The sequence below is a fragment of the Alligator mississippiensis genome, chromosome 3, assembly GCF_030867095.1.
Source record: "Alligator mississippiensis isolate rAllMis1 chromosome 3, rAllMis1, whole genome shotgun sequence".
Taxonomy (NCBI): Eukaryota; Metazoa; Chordata; order Crocodylia; family Alligatoridae; genus Alligator; species Alligator mississippiensis.
In genome coordinates this window covers 299,009,852-299,027,981 of record NC_081826.1, presented here as the reverse complement: position 1 = coordinate 299,027,981, position 18,130 = coordinate 299,009,852, and the positions used below count along the sequence as shown (strand labels likewise).

The 18,130-nt window shown below is 54.7% G+C and overlaps 1 protein-coding gene across 1 annotated transcript in view; it reads left to right on the top strand.

The window, feature by feature from the left end:
* The window catches only part of NOL6 (nucleolar protein 6), a 50,544-nt gene that overhangs the window by 18,292 nt on the left and 14,122 nt on the right, over positions 1-18,130 (top strand). Inside the window, exons 17-23 of the mRNA XM_014597909.3 lie at positions 43-160; positions 361-515; positions 865-1,028; positions 1,716-1,868; positions 4,552-4,649; positions 6,071-6,195; positions 6,441-6,530. Of these exons, the coding sequence (XP_014453395.2) occupies positions 43-160; positions 361-515; positions 865-1,028; positions 1,716-1,868; positions 4,552-4,649; positions 6,071-6,195; positions 6,441-6,530 (903 nt within the window). The remainder of the gene's footprint in view (positions 1-42; positions 161-360; positions 516-864; positions 1,029-1,715; positions 1,869-4,551; positions 4,650-6,070; positions 6,196-6,440; positions 6,531-18,130) is intronic.

The following is an 18,130-nucleotide window of genomic DNA, read 5'->3' as shown; positions in this document are numbered from 1 at the left end:
GCCTGCCATCCCCCCAGTAACCCTTGCCCACTGGTGTCCTAGGTCTTCCCTCCAGCCCCCATGAAACCGGATTATGCATACCACGAGAGGAACAAGGAGAAGGATTCACTACTTCCCCTGGCAGATAAACCCTGCCCAGCGTACATCCCACCCATGAAAGGTAAAGGGGAGGTTGGGGAGGCAGCAAGGAAGGTGCATGAGCTGGGGAAACAGGCATGGGCAAGGCAATGACTTGTGCATCTTGATACAGGGATCATGTCAGAAGTCCTGGCTCCCAGTCCTGTGCTCGGTCCATAAAGTTCTTCCTGTTCTGATGCCCCCTTTTGCTATCTTCTTGCTGCCCTGTGTTTTTCCCCTCAGTTATCTGCCACATGGAGGGGAGCGGCCAGTGGCCTCAGGACAAGGAAGCCATCAAGCGTATCAAAGCTGCCTTCCACCTCCAGCTGGCCGAACTCCTGAGCCAGCAGCATCATTTCCTCTGCAGGCCCACAGCCTCCCACACCGACGTGTACAAGGTACAGAGAAGGGCCCTGGCGGGAGGGCAGCAGGGGTCCTGTGTCAGCAGCCTGTTCTTGGGAGCCCAGGAGAGGGAAGGGATGGCTGTAGGGTGGCAACAGCAGCGGGCAGTGCCAGGCAGCCGATTTGGGTCTCTGGCTGGCAGAGGAGAGCTCCCAGCTCCTCTTCTTGGTGAGGCTGGTTTGGTGCCTTTGGGGTGCAGCATGGTGTCTGCCTCGGAGGGTGTCTCTGGGCTCAGGCCTGGCACGAGACAAGGCCAAACCTTGTCTTTGTTGCCCTGGTTCTCTGAGCTCCTGCCCTTCATCCCTGGCTCACTCCTCCCCTGAATTTTCTGTCCCCGTCTCTCAGGATGGTTATGTTTTCCGTCTCCAAGTGGCCTATCACCGGGAGCCCCAGATCCTGAAGGAGGTGGTGACCCCAGAGGGGATGCTGAAGTACCGGGATACAGAGGAATCTCAGCAGTTGGAGCTGGAAACCTTCCACCTGCCCTATCTGACCAGCTGTCTGCACGGGTAAGGAAAGGGAGAAGTGTCTTGTGGCCAGGGACCAGTCCTCCAGCAGTAAAGGCCAGGGCGAGCTCTTGGTGGGGCTCTGGAGAGAGGGTTGCACTGTGGTTAGGGAATTGCTCTTCCAGCTTTCTCTTATGGGTCACGGAAGGAGAGAGCTATGAGTGGTGTTATGGGGGAAGGCAATGCACTGTGGGTCCTGTACTCCTCACAGGTAAGGAAGGAGGGAAGAGTTGTGAGAGGGATGGAGGAAGAAGTAGGTGCATTATGAGTCATCTGGGTAGGAAAGGGGGAGCAGCACTGGGGAGAGAAGAGGGCGTTGTGGGTTGGGAAACCCTCCTTTTGCCCTTGGCACCGGTACAGACCTGGCAGAGCCCTCAAATGAGGGTGGGGGACAGGTACGTTGTGAGTAGGGACCCATCTAGCAGCCCTTCCCCTCCAGCGCAGACGAGAGCAGAGTCATGGCGTCCCAAGTAATGGCTGGTGCAGCGATGAGGTGAAAGGGCAAGCATGCTGCAGCATCTTCCCCTTCCCTCTCCCAAAAACCCCGAGCCCATACAGCGCCAGCTGCATGCGTTCTGCAGACAGCCCGTCCATTTGCAGTGTGTGGCCCAGTGCCCAGGGATATCGAGGCAGTCCCTGCCGTGGGCTTGACTTGTAACAGCTGCTGCTTCCCTTTTTTCTTCCCCACAGGCTGCAGCAGCAGCATCCCGCCTTCAGCGGCACCTGCCGGCTTGCCAAGCGCTGGATCAGCGCCCAGATGCTGAGCGATGGCCTCTCGGAGGAGTGCGTGGACCTGCTTGTGGCCTCCCTCTTCCTCCACGCCGCACCTTTCACGCCACCCAGGTGAGCCCCAGGAATGGCAGTCGTGTGGCCTCCGTCTTGGGTACGCTTCCTCAGGAGGAGCAGAGGGTGGACAGGTGACTGCCTGGCTCAGCGTTTGGGGACTTCTTGTTATCAGGCCACTGGTTTGACCCTGACCAACGTGCAATGAATTCAGGCCAGGCTGGTTCCCAGGGATTTTCCCTCAACTGATGGTCTGTTACCTAGATTGCAGGTAACCTTGTGGGTTGGCTACTGATAAAAAGAGGCAGAAACAGGTCAATAGCCTGACTTTTTATTTGCTTGCACTTCAGAAGACAAAATCAGATATTTATCCCAAAGTCTGGCTGCCTGTGACCACACAACATAGAATCTCACCTTTACTGGCTGGGCAGATTGGAGAGGCAGGCGACATGCAGATTGGCAGCAAGTCTTGAACTTGCTGAGTTCTCCAAATTTCCCTCCAGCTGATACCCCATATATATAGGTGGCTGGTTCTGATATTCTAATAAATGACCTCTGCTTGGTTTTATTTAAATGTCTTTTGTTTCACTGGAACTTTTGGAAGTGGACTAAACTTGGAAGGTGTCAATTAGTTGGGATTTATATCCTTGGGAAAGTAAAAGGGAGGGTTTCTTATCTCCTTCCCCCCCATCCTGGAATGCTGTTCAGTACTGTTCTGTTTCTTCTTTACCTTAGTTTATGGTCTTCTCTGACAAGGCTGTGTTGTTTTTTCAAGTTATCTAAGTATCTTTACAAAACTACAGCTATTACAGCAAAATAGTGTCTAATACATTTTGTTACATCAATTGCTACTACTAATATTTTAACATAGAACTATAATATGGCATATTTGGATGATTTAATATATGGTCTTCCCTTATAATGTCTCCTTTCAGGCCTTGTGCTTTGTTTAATTGTCTCTCGTTACTGGTTTCCTTAGGTATGTAGATGGTTTCCTTTACTTTGCTGTCCAAGCTAGTTGTCACATCTGCAAAGGTTCATGCTATGGTCACCCAGAAACAGGATTTGGGGTCTTCTGCTTAGCCACACTTCTGCAGCTTGGCCTGCACCCCTTGTAAATGGCCACGGCTGGCAACAGGCCCTGGCAGCCTTGGCAGCAGCTCCGAGGGCTGTTGCGGCAATGGTTGGGTATCAGACATAAGCTCCTCACAGCCTAACCTTAGAAACTAGCTCAAAGCTGAGTGAGTATAAAATACTGTGTGTGGGAGAGGGTCGGGGGCCTGGAATCCAGCCCCGGCCTCGTCTGGCACTTCCCAAAGTCTGTTGGCTGACAGACCACCCTGCTACAGATGCTTAATCGGTGACTTGCTGTGCCCCACACCCCATGGCCCAGCTTGTGGACCGAGGTTTGGGAATCCAAAGTGAATGCTGATTGATAGCTGTTGGGGAAAGGCCAGGTTGGGCCAGTCAGCTAGTGAGGGAGCGTCCTCCCAACACAGGCTGGGGGAGAATAGGGGTCCATAGGTCTCAGGTTTTTTTCTCCCTCTTAGCTGTGTGGGCAGGGCAAGCCGGTGTGAAGGCCAGTGGCGGAGAAGCTTGGACTGCCATCCGGAGGGCTCCAGGCTTGCTAAGCACCCAGCTCCTGCTTCTGTTTCTGGCTCCGTTCTTGCAGTGCCCAGGGCTGGGGTGCTCATCTTCATGGACCAGGCAGCTTGTGCTGGAGGAGGTGGCAGTGATCTCTTTAGGAGTCCTGGCCATGTCCCTGGGGCTGTGACCAGAGCATGTCCAGAGGGGGCTGGTGCTGACAGGAGGCCTCTGGATGAGGCTGGAGAGATGTTGCTGTCCCCAGCTATCAACACCACTTCTGGCGAAGGATAATAAGCTGCTTGTGTCGCTCTGGCTTCAAATGGGGACCGCTGTGGGGAAAGCAGAAGGGCCACAGGCCGTGGGAGCAAGCCCTGCTCCATGGGAGATAGGGGACCTGTCCCAGGCCAGGGGTGGGGAGAGGTGTCATGCTGAGGGGCTATGGGAGTAAGCATCCTCCATCCACAGTACTGACCATCTCTCTGAGGTTTAACTGCATGCTGCTTGCTCCCGAGCCTTGTGAGCACTAGGCGCTGTCTTCCTGTATGGGGCCCCTCTGAGCTTTTAGACACAAATTCGCCCACCGTGTGAGGCGCCAGGCTGCTCCACTATCTCTTGACGACCCCTGCAACGTTTCCCAGCATTCATTAAGCAGTTTAGCTGCTTTGTGATGCAGGCATGCGCTGGCCCCCATTGCACAGCTTGGGAGACTGAGGCCCTGAGTGGTTAAGTGACTTGATCTCTCTGGTGACTTGCTTGCTAGCCAGTAGCAGAGGCAGGTAAAGAGCCCAGGAGTCCTGTCTCCAGTCCCTCCCCTTGTTCTAGATAAGCTGCCTCTGGGGGAGAGGTGCAGACACAGGAGATGGGAAGGAGCTGAGGGAAGACGTTGTGCCCTGACCCTGTGTTCAGCTACAGGAGCGATGAGAGGGGGCAATTTTACTTGACCCAAAAGTGGGTCCTTGAGGAGATCAAAATGCCCCCAGTCTCTGCCAGGGGGGAGACTCTTTCCTAGCCCCCCATCGGCTTTAGCACATCTGCTCACTGTGCCTGTTTGTGGCCTGGCTCATGGACCATGCTGCCCCGGCCGCCCTGTCTCAGCGGGGTGTGGGGATGTACGTTTTCTCTCGGTCCTCACAGCTGCAGTCTCTCTCCCCCACAGCTCCCCCCAGGTGGGCTTCCTTCGCTTCCTCCACCTGCTGACCACCTTCGACTGGAAGAACGCCCCGCTCATCGTGAACTTGAACTCAGAGCTTAAAGGTGAGCTGGGGGCCGTGGGAGGTCCCTTGCAGCGCTGGGGAGTGATCTCCCGCTGCCCTGAGCCCGAGAGGGAGGTGGCGGGACCCCCCTGAGGGGGCTGCGGTGGGATTAACCCAGGGTGCTCATCGGGTGATGCTAATGGGGGGTTTGGTGATGGGTTTCACTCTGACCCAGGACACTCAGCTCCCTTGGTCAGCTTGGGGCCAGTGAAAACCACTGCTCTGCAAGTCTCTGGACGATGCTGGAGTGTGTGTGTTGGAGGGGAAACAGCGGGAGGCAAAACAAAGGCTGGCTCTGCTCAGTCACTGCTCTCAGGCATCGGAGCCCCCTCGGGTTGGGGGCGTCCTCCTCACCAGGGCGCTCAGCGGGGGACCTGTGGGCTCAAAGCAGGGGGATTAGCCTCTGGTTTCTTGCTTTGTTTTCCCCTCGCAGGCTTTAACGTCCTAATCTCCCAGGTGTTCCAGGGGCCGGAGGAGCTTGGCCTTGTTTATTTCTTGGCACGTTTCCTCCTCTCTGATCCTGGTTACAGCTCTGGTTTCCTCGCATCAAGCAGAGTTTGCCAAGCTGTTGGCTCTTGTTTGTGCATCTCGCAGCACGTTTGCCGTCTTTGTGCCCAGAGGCATGGGGGCACAGGTCTCTGAATGGGGTGTGCATCTCAGCTCTGCCACTGATTTGTTATGTGACCTTGGCCAAATCGCTTCCCTTCCTCCTGGGGCAGCTCCCTGTCTGTGAAATGGGGATAATAAAACCAACCTCCCTGTGACTCCACTGTGTTTGGATCAGACTCTCTTTGTGACACCTTCATGCCTGTCTTGGCATGCCCCGTTGTAACCCAGCCTTGAAGCATCCTGGAAGGACCTGTAGGAGAGGCTCTCTGTTACGTCTCTAGCAAGGTTTACCTTCCCCTGGCATTTATCTCTGGCCTCAGCTGAGCTGCTCCACCCTGGTTTGGGATGTCTCAAGCAATTTTGGCTGGTATTGCAGTTTTCCACTGGGCATCAGACCCTGGTTGATGGGTAGTGGCGTTTCAGTGCTTGTTTGTGATATCCCCTGACCTCACCCACTGCAGGCACAGAGCAGGAGGCATCCTGGTGACGGGATGGGTTTCATTTCAGGTGTCTTCTCTGCAGCAGCACTACCACCTTGCTCTGTCTACCCAATTTGGGCTTGGCCAGGGAGATGCAGCATGAGGGCTGCAGCCCACAGCTCAAACAGGCTTTTCCCTGGCCTGTGAGATCCCATAGTGTTGGGTGACAGCAGGTGGAGGGAGGGTCGGGACTGCATTTTGGGGAAGATCCCTTGCATGGATAGAGCAGTTGACAGGATGAAGCCTCACCCTGGGGTTTCCTGAGGGTGCTGGGGGGTCCCTGGCATGAGCAGGGGCTGCATGGGGTCTGACCTCAGTGTGGTTTGCTTTCCAGACGCAGATTACACAGAGATCAAGAACGAGTTTGTGGCTTCCCGGGCCGACCTCCCTGTCATGTTCATCTCCACGCCCAGAGACCAGCGGAGCTCAGTGTGGACCAAGGAGCGGCCGTCTGCCCAGGTGAGCTAGGCTGCACCTCCCCACCCCCACCCTGGTGCCCTGACATGCATGGACATGGGCAGCCAGGTAAGCTGCTGCTCCCTGCAGTAAGGCATCAGGCTCCCAACCATGTCCCTAGCGCTCAGGTTAGTCCACGTGATCCTGTGGGCTCAGTCAGGCCAGCGGTGGTGGTGAGCTGATCCAGTGCCAGCAGCGCAGCCCCATTGCATGGCCGTTGCATTACCCACCAACTCTGCCCTCCTCAGATCCTGCAGCGCCTTCTTGTGCTGGCGCAGGCATCCCTGCGGGCCCTGGAGGAGCAGCTCCTGAACCCCCTCGGCAGCCAGGATGTGAAGGTAATCCCCAAGCAGGGTTTGTAGTGCACTGGGCTGTGGGGGGGTGAATTAGTGGGGGGGGCTGGAGTTGGATGGGGGATGTCTGCTGCAGAGTGGGTGGCATATGGACAGCCTCAGTGCCCCCAGGTCCTGTTTAGAGGGGCTTTTGGGTGGAGGAGAAGCCAAGGTGTTGCTGGCATCCCTTTCATATACAGGGCCCCTCATCCCCCGATGCCCTGCAGGTCCAGTGACTTAACCCCCAGGCCACGTCGGTATTTCCATTCGGTAGCTCTTGCTTTGGAGTCACTAAATGTTCCCATCATCTCCATGTCTAATTTGGCAGCATTGATTGCAGGGGAATGTGCTCTCCTTGGTTTTTCTGGGCCTTCACCTTGGGCTACAGCCTGGACAGTGCCAGGTCTGTGCCCGCTGACTCCCCAGTCTGGGGAAGAGGCTCCTGGGTCCCACTTTGACCTTCGGGTCACGCTGCTGTTGGGAGGTAGCAGGGCTGGAGGATGAGCTGGTAGTCGGTGCATTTCGAAGGTTGGGTTGCCTGAGGTGGTATCACAAGGGACCTAGATGGGTCTGGGCTAGTGCTGGGGGAAATTAAACCTCCCAGCAATATTTCAGACCCTGCAGGGCTTGTGGAAAGAATGGGGTTAGCCAAGCCACACAGAAAACCCCAGCTGGCTAACTAAGGGGGAAATAGGGAAGGCAAGATGTGTTGGGTTTGGGCTTGGTTAGGAGCTGGACTTCAACCCCTGGCTGCTTTCTACCCAGCCTCACTTTTACCGCAGAAACCGTGATTGGGAACTGCGTGGCTGTGGGCAAACCCTTGGGTGACTGGGTTCCCATTGATCAAACAGGGCCAGTGCGTTTGCCTCTCGTGCGTGGACGCTGAGATTCAGCTCACGGTGTCTGCCAGGTGCCTCGAGGCCCGTGAGTGACAGGCGCCAGAGCAGTTTGGGATCTGATTGTCTTGTTTTCTTGAACTCATTTCCATCTGGCAGCTGCTGGAGCCATCAGCCCCGGTCACAAAGGCCGGGTGGGAAAGCTCCTGTGGCCTGAGTCGTGTCTGGAGGAAGCAGTTTTGTTCTCTTAAGCTGAGACCTGCTAGCCCAGCTTCCTCTGGGAAAGGAGGGGGCCCTGCTGAAATCCCTGGGCTGGGACTCAGTGGGGGAAGAATGGAGAGTGTTGAGGCTTGATTCCCAGCTCTTTGTGACCTGGGGTGTTGCATACTGCTGCAGTCAGTAAAGCAAAGGCAATACATTTCCTTTGTGCGTCTTACCCCATTGCATTGCGAGCTCTCTGGGGCAGGAGCTTTCTCTCGCAATGTGTTTGAACACTGCCTGGCACAAGAGGGCATTGGTCTCAGTTTGGGCTTCTAGACGTGTCTGCGATACTCTTGACAAGCGGTTGTAGATGGAGACGTAGCTTGAGACACTCACATCCTGCTTTCAAGTGCCATTCCCTTCGTCCAGCTGGAGCTGGCTGCTCTGAGACTCTAATGGATGTTTTGCCAAACTCTCCTGACTCCAGCGATCGCAGCCTGCCATCAATAGACCTGGGCCTTTTTTGAGAGTGATGAACAGTGCAGGCCATGCTAAGACCTTTCCTGGGCATTGCTGCTATAGGGAAATGGCGTTTCCCTGTGGTGGGGGACTGGAAAGGCCTGAGAGACACGGAAAGAAGAAGTTATGAACGTCCAGGGCCACAGAGCCCTTGCGGCAGGGCTCAGCCTCTGTGGGCTGATTCAGTTATGGCATTTTCCGGTGAACTCCCTGGGTCCTTGGCTGGAGGCACAGAAGCCTTTGTGTGTCCACTGAGACCAAAAACATTTGGGGAACTATCCAAATACATCCTGAAAAGGCCTTTCCTTGTGTGCTGCAGCTCTGAAGGGTGCAGGGAGGATGGGTTTGACCCCAGAGACACAGGGGAGCCCCAGAGGCACAGGGGCTTCAGGGAAGGAGCAAAGGTGTGTTTCTGAAGAGCGGCTGGTCCCAAAGACAAAGCTCTCAGGCCACCACCGAGGAGGTCCTGGGAGAAAAAGGCCTTTTCTAGCTGAGCCAAGGAAGGGGTGGTGGTCTGGGAGGCAGGTTGGTCACATCCAAAGAAAATAGCTGTGAGCTGGATTTGAAAGAAGGGTATTGTGAGCAGGACTGTAAGAGCCGGGGGTCTTCTGTGCATGTGGTGGGGTGGATGGAGCAGTCTCCTAGGTGCAAGTGAGCTGGGTATTGGAGACGCCAGTGTGAAGGGAGATGCAGAGAAGGCAGGATGATCCTGAGGCCCTTAGTGCTTAGCCTGGGACCTGAGACACCCAAGTCCATATCTTGGGGCAGGGTTTAATTATTACCCCTCATGCTCATTTTTCAGCCAGCAGGAAACCTTGGACCATTCAACAAGCATTTTGGTAGAGTTCACAGTAATATCTGATAGGGGAAAAATGGCTGGACTTTGGGGGTGGGAAGCCCCCCACTCATCCTCAGGTTGTCTGAGACTGAGCGCTTCCCCCAGGTGGTGCGGCTATGGCCTTCCAGCCATGAGTGGGGTCACCAGGAGCTAGGAGGATCTTTGCATAACTGGTAGTTTTTCTTCCTGTGATCCCATTAATTCATCCCATCCCACGGGGAAAGCACCTACCTCTAATGCAGGTGTACTCAGGGGACGCACTTCCTCTCTACATCCATCTAGAGCAGTGATTCTCAGCTGGGGCGATGCAGCACCCTGGGGTGCTTTGAGATCCTTTCAAAGGGAGCCTTGTAATGTTTCAGGGATGTATTTGGTAGCTGTGTTGGTCTGAGACAAAGAAATGCAAAACTCTAGAGCTCTTGGTTCAGAGACGATACTTTTTTTTTTTTTGGAGCAACTAAGAAATCGCCAAAAAAATACCTTTTTCTGCAAACATTCAGTCTTGCATGCCCTTCATCAGACTCAGGGAAAATTAAAGATGATAAAACGTCCCTGTAGGTAGGAAATAAACTTCATTTTTGCACAGAGGTGTGCAAACATGATTCACAAGGTAAACCCTGGGGTTTCACATAGGAATCCTCAGTGTAAAAATCATTCTGCCCCGCTGTGGTCTTTCTGCAATGGCATTACTCTGTTATTTTTCTGTAATGAAAGAAATAAGTGAAAATCAGGAGCTGGCATTTTCCAAGGGGTGGCTGGAGTCTGAGAAGGTGGATAACCACTGATTTCGAGTCTACCCAGGTTTGGTCACATGGGAATTGCCCTCCTTGTCTTGGGGTGTCCCGAACCGATCGGGTCCAGCAGAGCCTGGGGTAGGCGAGCTGTGTTCCCAGCCTCTGGGTAAGGAGCTGTGCCCCTTGGCTGAACAGTGTGCCTCGTCAGCTCCTGAGCTCAGGAAATGGTGCTGGGGTGGAGGAAGAGGAAGATGATAACAGGCAGAATAGCCGGTAAGTATTTTTCCTTTCTGAGTCATGGCCAGAGCAAGACTGAGGCTGTAACTGATTCTGGATATTGTGTAAGGTGTGATTAGAAAGAGGAGAGGGCAGGATAGCCTCCTGCAAGAAGAGGCAAGGGAAGGCCGCAATTATATAGTAATTAGATCAGGGTACGAGGGAGGGGGCTGGACCAGAGGCAGCTTCCAGATCCGTCTTGGGAGATACTGTGGGGAAGCAATGGTGACTGCCAGCGGGTGGGGGAGAGAGGTCTCCAAATGAGCAGAGCTTTCTTTTCTCCCATCAGTTGAAAAATGTGGCCTTTGCATTCCCATCGCCCGTATGAGAGTCTGGACCCAAAGACGCAGCTGCAGAAATAGTTGCCTTTTGGGGGGGAGCCTTTCTGCTGCCTTGCCTCTGCAGTCAGTGCCACATCACAGCCTCTTTGCTTGCTGTCCTGCTCCACCTCCTCCCTTCTCCACCGCTGCACATGGTGTTGCCTCGAGCCAAGATGGGTGTCTGGGCCGGGCTTGCAAAACAACAGTCCTGGGAGTGGCTGGTTTCGGAGGGGGCCTCTGCAGCCAGGTCCTCTTCCCTGAGGACTCTTTGGTTTTGGGGAAAGTAGGGATTAAAATTAGTTGTTCTGTCAGTGGAAGGGCTGGCATTGTCCCAGAGGGAGCTGCTCTCTGATGGGCTGCAGGCAATTTCAGGTTGTCCGAGGAGTTTCAAGTTCCCCGAGTGAAAACTTACCCCTCCCTGAGTGCTGCTGGGTGGTAGGTGAGGAGTGCTTGGGAGAGCATCAGCTCTGGGGCACATCAGCTGCTTAACGTGGGAGCGCAGCCACGCTCCGGTGCAGAAAGGAAAGGGGAGGGATGGTGCACCTGCTGCGGGTGCAATTAGGGGTAATGTGGGAGTAAGAACCTCACCGGGACACTAACACTCCCATCCGTGCCCAGGCATAGCAGGTTGAACCTCTCAGCTGGCAAGGAGCATCTCCAGAGCTCAGCACCTCTCGCCCTGTGCTCAGGCATTTGGCTCTGTCTCGAGAAAGAGCAGACGCGGTGAGCTGCAACGTCTCCTGCAGAACCAGGTGCTTCTGGGAGGTGAGAGGGGAGCACACCATGCATTTTTCCCCATGCTCTGAGGTCAGGATGTAGTAAGAAAAATCTAAGATTTTTGTGTGTGTCTGTGTATGAAGTGGCGATATTCTGCCTGGAGTTCTGCAAATCCAGGGAACTGGCTGTTTTTGCTACGGTGGTCCAACAGCGAAAGAATTAGCGACGTTGACATTTTGGTCTTTCTAAGGAATGGAAATGTGGCCAAAACCTGTTAGACGTGGAAGACAGCGGAGTCAGGATCCCTCTCCTCCTCTTCTGAAGATCAGTATCGGTGGACCCATGTTCCATCCTTCCTGCTTGGCTGTCTCCTCGCATGTAGTTTTTTGTGGTGCAACGGGTCTGGTTTTCTACTTCTCTTAGGATGCATGTGCCTTGGAAAGGGCAGCTTGGAGCTGTTTGCCTTCTCTTGGTGTTTCATAGAATCACAGAAAATGAGGGTGGAAGGGATCTAAGGAGGTCACATCTAGTCCAACCCCTGCTCCAAGCAGGACCAGCCCCAACTGCATCATCCCAGACAAGGCTTGGTCTATCCGGGTCTTCAAAACCTCCAAGGATGGAGACTGCACCACCTCTCTGGGTAACCTGTTCCAGTGCTTCACCACCCTCCTGGTGAGAGAGTTTTTCCTAATATCCAACCTAAACCTCCCTTTCTGCAATTGGAGCCCATTGCTCCTTGTTCTGTCATCTGCCCCCATTGGGAACAGCTCAGCTCCCTCCTCTTTGCACCCCCCTGCAGGGAGTTGAAAGCTGCTATCATCTCCCTTCAATCTTTTCTTTTCCAGACTAAATCATCCCAGTTCCCTTGGCCTCTCCTCACATGTCCTGTCCCCCAACCATTTCCGTTGCCCTCCGCTGGACTCTCTCCAATGTGTCCACATCCTTTCTGTAGTGGGCAGCTCAGAGCTGGACACAGGACTCCAGATGTGGCATCTCCAGTGCTGAATAGAGGGGAAGAATCACTGCCCTTGAACAGCTGGCAATGCTCCTACCGATGCAGCCCAGGATGCCGGTAGCCTTCATGGCATCAAAGGCACACTGCTGGCTCATCTCCATCTTCTTGTCCCCTGTCTCCCCAGGTCCTTGTCTGCAGAGCTGCTGCTTTAGCCAGGTGCTCCCGAGCCTGATGGCAGGAGGGCACTTGTTTGTAAATCAAACAGGCTGGTGACCGAGGCTGACTCGAGAGGGATGGGTCAAGGTCGAGATGCCCGGAGAGGGGCAACATAATCTCAAGAATGGGTTTATCCTGTCACAAGTGCAGTACTTTGCACTTGTCCTTATTGAACCTCATGAGATTTCTTTTGCCCAATCGTCCAATTTTTCAAGGTCTCTCTGAATCCTAGCCCTATCCTCCAGCGTATCTACTACTCCCCCAACTCGGTGTCATCTGCAAACTTGCTGAGGGTGCACTTCATCCTATCTTCCAGGTCATTAATGAAGATACTGAAGATAAGGTGTTTCCTTATCTGCTGTCTGTTAGTGTGCCCACATGGTGAGAGCCCTGTAAGAGCTCAGGGAGCCCCATGCAGGTGTGTGGCCCTGATCCACCTGGAACATCTCAAAGATTTAGTACTGGTTTCTTTGTAAACTTCCTGATAACCATAGTGCCTGCAGGCCGTAGTCCTGAGCCAGGACCCACTGCGCTGAGCGCGGTGTGGCTTTGCCCGAAAAACCTTGTAATGTAAGCAGGTGGTAAAAGATGACAGGTGAATGGTTTAGTAGAAGCAGGCAGCTCAGCCACCAGTGTCCTAATTGATGCTAGTCTTTTTGTGGGCACCACAGGAAAGGAAAGATGTGGAGGAGGGTCGTGGCAGATTTGGTGGGGAAGTTCCTCAAGAGCCTGATGGCAGGAGGGCGTTTGTTTGTAAATCGAACGAGATGGTGACCGAGGCTGACTCGAGCGGGACAGGCCAAGGTCGAGATGCCTGGAGAGGGGCAACGTAGTCTGCGTGCCAGGCAAGGAAAGCGGTCTGTGCCGCAGTGTCCTTCATGGGTCCGGGGTCACTCTTGTCAGGGCCAGGGAAGGGACTTTGGCAGGGACCGTTGCAGGAGCTGGCCAGCGCCTGCGGTATGGCTGGAGAAGACAGGCTGGATCTCAGCAGTGCCGTGCAGACAGGATGTCCAATTTTGGCCAGCGCCGGCACGAGGAGCCCGGTGAGACCTACGTGGAGATCTGAGCCGACCATCACAGTTCAGGGTTACAGCCCCTCGTGAGTGGTGTGACGTGGTGCTTCCACCCTGTCCAAAAGAGAAGGTACCGGGCGGGGCGGCTGGTTTATTAATAGACTTATTTTCTCCCCGCCGCTTCCTTCCACCCGGAGATGTTGGAGCCTCCCTGTCCCACGTCAGGCACCAGCCCGAACCCGGCGTGCCGTCTCGGCTCCCCTTATCTTTACTGACTCCGGGTACTTGTGTTCAGGCCGGCCCTTGCTTAAACCCCTTAGCAGCTGTTTCTTCCTTGAATTCTTTGTGGCCAGCGGAAATTTGTTTGTTGATGGCTGAGGTTTTTTCTAGGAGGGTCTATTTGTAGTTTTCCCCTGTGGCATTACTTGTATTTTGGGAAAGTGGGTGTGAGGGAGGAGGAACGTAGCTGGCAGAGCTGGTGGGGAGGATATCTTGGCCGATCCCACAAATGACCCATGTCTGGCACTGGGCTTCCCACGGTGAGTCTCCTTAATGAGCGGTGTGATTGTGAGTTTCCCTAATGAGCTGTGTGATGCCGTTTGGGCTGGAAAGCATTACAAGCAGTAGGACTCGGTCTGCGCCAGTTTATGTCCCTACCTTCTTGTAGCTGTAGGGTATGTGGATGTTGGCACTCAAGCTTATGTGATGCCCTGATCCAAGGAGAGGCTGGGCACCCTCCGTTCCCCCTCACAGCTTTAGGGCTTCCGATGGCTTTGCAGTTGGTGTGCTGGGCAGGACCCGGGAAGATGGGACTCGGTGCTCAGCCCTGCCACAGACTGCCCGTGTGCTCTTGGGAAAGTCACTTAGTCTGTAGCATCTGTGCAACCTGTCAGGGATGGTAAGATGTGGTTTCCCCAGTTCCTGGCTTGTCCTGGTGTTTGAATGGCATGTTCTTTGGAGCAGGGAGCATTGGTCATGTCTGATGTGCCGTCCCTCCACACAGGTACCAGGAGCAAGTCTGTAGCGGTCCTTTCCGTCATTGGAGGGCTGGGCTTTGTGGTGTATTTTGGCCAAAGTGACCCATGCTTTGTATGGATCATCCTTATGCACTGGCTTCTGGAGCAGGAAGCAGAACCAAAGCAGCCTGATGTGGTTGTGGACTCGTAGCCGGGGACCTCTTGTAGGAAGGATGTCTGTGCAGTGCAGTGGTGCAGGTCCTGATTCTGCAGTCTGATCCATCCAGGAGAGCGCCCCAGATCCTCCATGGCCCATGTTGACCTGGCATCCACCCACATGGGTCTAGTTCCAGGATTAAGGGCTCCAGGCCCATTCCCACTTTGCATGGGAATATGTCTATCCACATGGATAACGCATGTACATAGCAGGGTTGTCATGGGCATGTGGGCTTGGGGAATGTGCTGGTCAGATCTGTGTTTCCATTAGCAGGTGTACAGCCCTGATTTCCTTCTCTCTTGCCTGTTCAGGGGTAACACACAGTGCAAGGATATTGCAGTGACTTTTGACTTTGCTGGCAGTTCTGCCTGAGTGAGGATTGTGGGTTTGGGGAGCGTGTGCTCTCTGTCGCTGCAGCCGGGACTCCTGGCAACTTCCTTCCTCTCTCCAGGATGCTCCAAGGATTCCTGGCTCAACCTTTTCCTCAGGCCTGTAATTCTGGCTTCCTCCACTTCGAGTGCCCACCTGCAGTCAGGGAGAGGCTGCTATTTCAGAGGCTTTGAGCCGTGCCGTGGTTTCCTGTTGACATGCTTAGCAGCTCTGCAAATGAGGCCTCGGGGGGGTCTGAAGTTGTTCTCCTTCCCTCACCCCCTCCTCCCCCAAATCTGAAGCTGCCCAAACAGCAGACGCCACTTTCTGATGATGGCTTTTGCCTTTTGGCAGTTTCCCAGGGGATTCTCATTCAGGAAATCAGTCGTGACTAGAGGTGCCGGGGCCTTTCTTGGAATTGGGCACGGGGCAAACCCCCCTTCCCTGGATCTCTGGCCTGCTCGCCCTTCCCATCTGTGGGGTTGTCGTGCTCCCTGCCCTGTTGTGTGCTCGTGCTGCTTTGTCGGTAGAGCAGTTTAGGAGTGGGGAAACCATGGGTGGCCTGCGCTGGCAATGGTTTTTAGTAGAGTGGGTTTACGTCGTTCCCATCCCAACTCTTCCTTGTCCTTGAAAACAGCTTGACGGTTCTTGTTGGAATATTGTGCGTGCGTGTGTGTGTGTGCACACAGACACACACGTGTGTGCACACTCGCATAGATGCACACACACGTGTGTGCACGTGCTTCCACAAGCAGTTTGCTGCGGAGCAGAAGCCACACCTGGAAAGCTTCATGCTACAGTTGTGTCTGGGTGCTGGGTCCATGGGGGAAGGTGTGGTCCTCTGCAGCTCTGCCCCTCCTTGCCAGACCCTTGCCCCCCCCTTCCGCTGCCCCCACTGCCTGGGGTTAATGCACCAGCCATGCTGCTGCTCAGCCAGGTGGAGGGTTCCCTGGAGCCAGCCCTTGGCAGGGCTCCCAGCAGCTGGGTGAGGTCTTCACGCGGTTGGGTCAGTGACTGACAGCTGCCGCTGGGTGTTTTGCACAACCCACCGCCTTTGTGAGCCTGTATTCTCACAGCGGGACTTGGGTCTTGGTGTACCTTGACCCATCTCATTGAGCTCAGTGGAAAGCCGCCCAGAATAACTTTAGATCCACTTTTGCTGGCTCCTGGCTTGCTTCTCCCTTGAACCGCTCAGCTGAAAGGAAAAATGGGCTGGAAACTGGACGTGGAAAAGGAGCCGGTTATGGACTGCCCGGAAAGCATTTCTCACAGCTCTTCGGGACTCTTGAATTCCCTACGGCTGGTGCAGCTTCGAGCATAGAGTCCCTCCTAGCTCACAAATCAGTGCCTGAAGGTCACGTGGTTTCCAGGAGGGCTCTGACCAGTGGATCGGCCTGGCTGTGATCTGCCATGCCAGACGGGTGCATTGGCAGGGCTCCATGGAGGTCGTCTTGCTGCAGCTTGAGCCCATTGCTCCTTGTCCTGTCATCTGCCCACACCGAGAACAGTCATAGTTTCATAGCTGTAGGGTCAGAAGGGACTTCAGCAGATCATCAAGTCTGACCCCCTGCCCTGGCAGGAAAGAGTACTGGAGTCCAATGACCCCAGCAAGGTGTTCATCCAGCCTCCTTTTAAAGCCCCCCAGGGTAGGAGCTAGCACCACTTCTCTTGGAAGTTGGTTTCGGCTCCTAGCCGCCCTGACAGTGAAGTAGCGCCTCCTGATGTCTAGCCTGAATATACTGTCTGTCAACTTATGGTCGTTATTCCTTGTTACTCCCAGTAGTGTTTGGGGGGGGAACAGGGTTTCTCCCATTCCACGCTGGTCTCCCTTGGCTAGTTTGTAGGTGGCCACCAGATCCCCCCATAGCCTTCTCTTGCGAAGGCTGAACAGGTTCAGGTACCGTAGCCTCTCCTCGTAGGGCCTGCCCTGCTGCCCCCTGACCATGCGAGTGGCCTCCTCTGGACCCTCTCCATGCTGGCCACATCCCTCTTGAAGTGCGGCGCCCAGAACTGGACGCGGTACTCCACCTGCGGCCTGACCAGCGCCGCATAGAGGGGGAGGATCACCTCCTTGGACTTGCTCGAGATGCGTGCTGTTTACTAGGACGCCCCAGGGAGTGACTAGGAATAACAGGTGTAAACTAGTTGAGAGTGGATTTAGGTTAGATATTAGGAAGAAATTTTTCACAGTAAGGGTGGCCAGGATCTGGAATGGGCTTCCAAGAGAGGTGGTGCTGTCACCTAGCTTGGAGGTCTTCAAGAGGAGGCTAGATAGTCACCTGGCTGGGGTCATCTGACCTCAGTCCTCTCTCCTGCCAGTGGCAGGGGCTCGGACACGATGATCCATTGTGGTCCCTTCCGACTCTGCAATCTATGAATCTACGTTGAACAGCGCGGGCCCAAGGACCGAGCCCTGGGGGACCCCACTGCCCACCTCCCTCCAGGTCGAATATGATGCGTCCACCACCACTCTCTGGGTGCAGCCCTCCAGCCATTTGGTGACCCATCTGACTGTGTAGGCATTGACACCACAATCTCTTAATTTTTTAATGAGAACGGGGTGAGAGATAGTGTCGAAGGCCTTCCTACAGTCCATAAAAACTATGTCCGCTGTGACACCTGCATCCAAGGCTTTTGTGACCTGGTTGTAGAAGGCCACCAGGTTGGTCTGACAGGACCTGCCTCTAATGAACCCACGTTGGTTGCCCCTGAGCATCACCTCCCCTGCCGGCCCCTTGCAGATGTGCTCCTCGATAATTTTCTCAAAGAACTCCCCCAGGACCGAGGTAAGACTAGCTGGCCTAGAATTTCCTGGGTCTTCCTTCCTCCGTTTTTTGAAAATGGGGACCACACTGGCCCTTTTCCAGTCCTCCGGCACCTCACCAGAGCACCACGAGCGCTCGTAAAGCCGTGCCAGGGGTCCCGCAATGACCCCTGCCAATTCCCTCAGCACCTTGGGGTGGAAAACATCTGGACCTGCTGATTTGAACACGTCCAGCCCCTCCAGGCGTTCCCTGACTACGTCCTCACTGACCCTGGGCCTGGCTGTGCCTCCCCTGGGTCCATCGGGGGTCCCGGTGGCGGGGATGACCTGGTCCCTGCTCAGAAAAATGGAGGCAAAGAAATTGTTAAATAGGTTAGCTTTGTCATCTGGTGAGACCACCAGATTTCCAAGCGTGCCTTGCAGAGGCCCCACGTTACCTGGAACCTTTTTACCCTCTATGTATTTAAAAAGGGACTTCTTGTTGTCCTTGATCTGGGTGGCTAGTCCTACTGCCATCTCCGCCTTGGCCTTCCTGACCGCCCCCCTGCAGCCCCGAGCACCCGAGGTGTAGTCCTTCCTGGTGATGGCCCCCCCCTGCCATTGGGTGTACGCCTCCTTCTTAGCTTTGAGACGTTCCTGGATGCTTTTGGTGAGCCATGGGGGCTTTTGAGCACT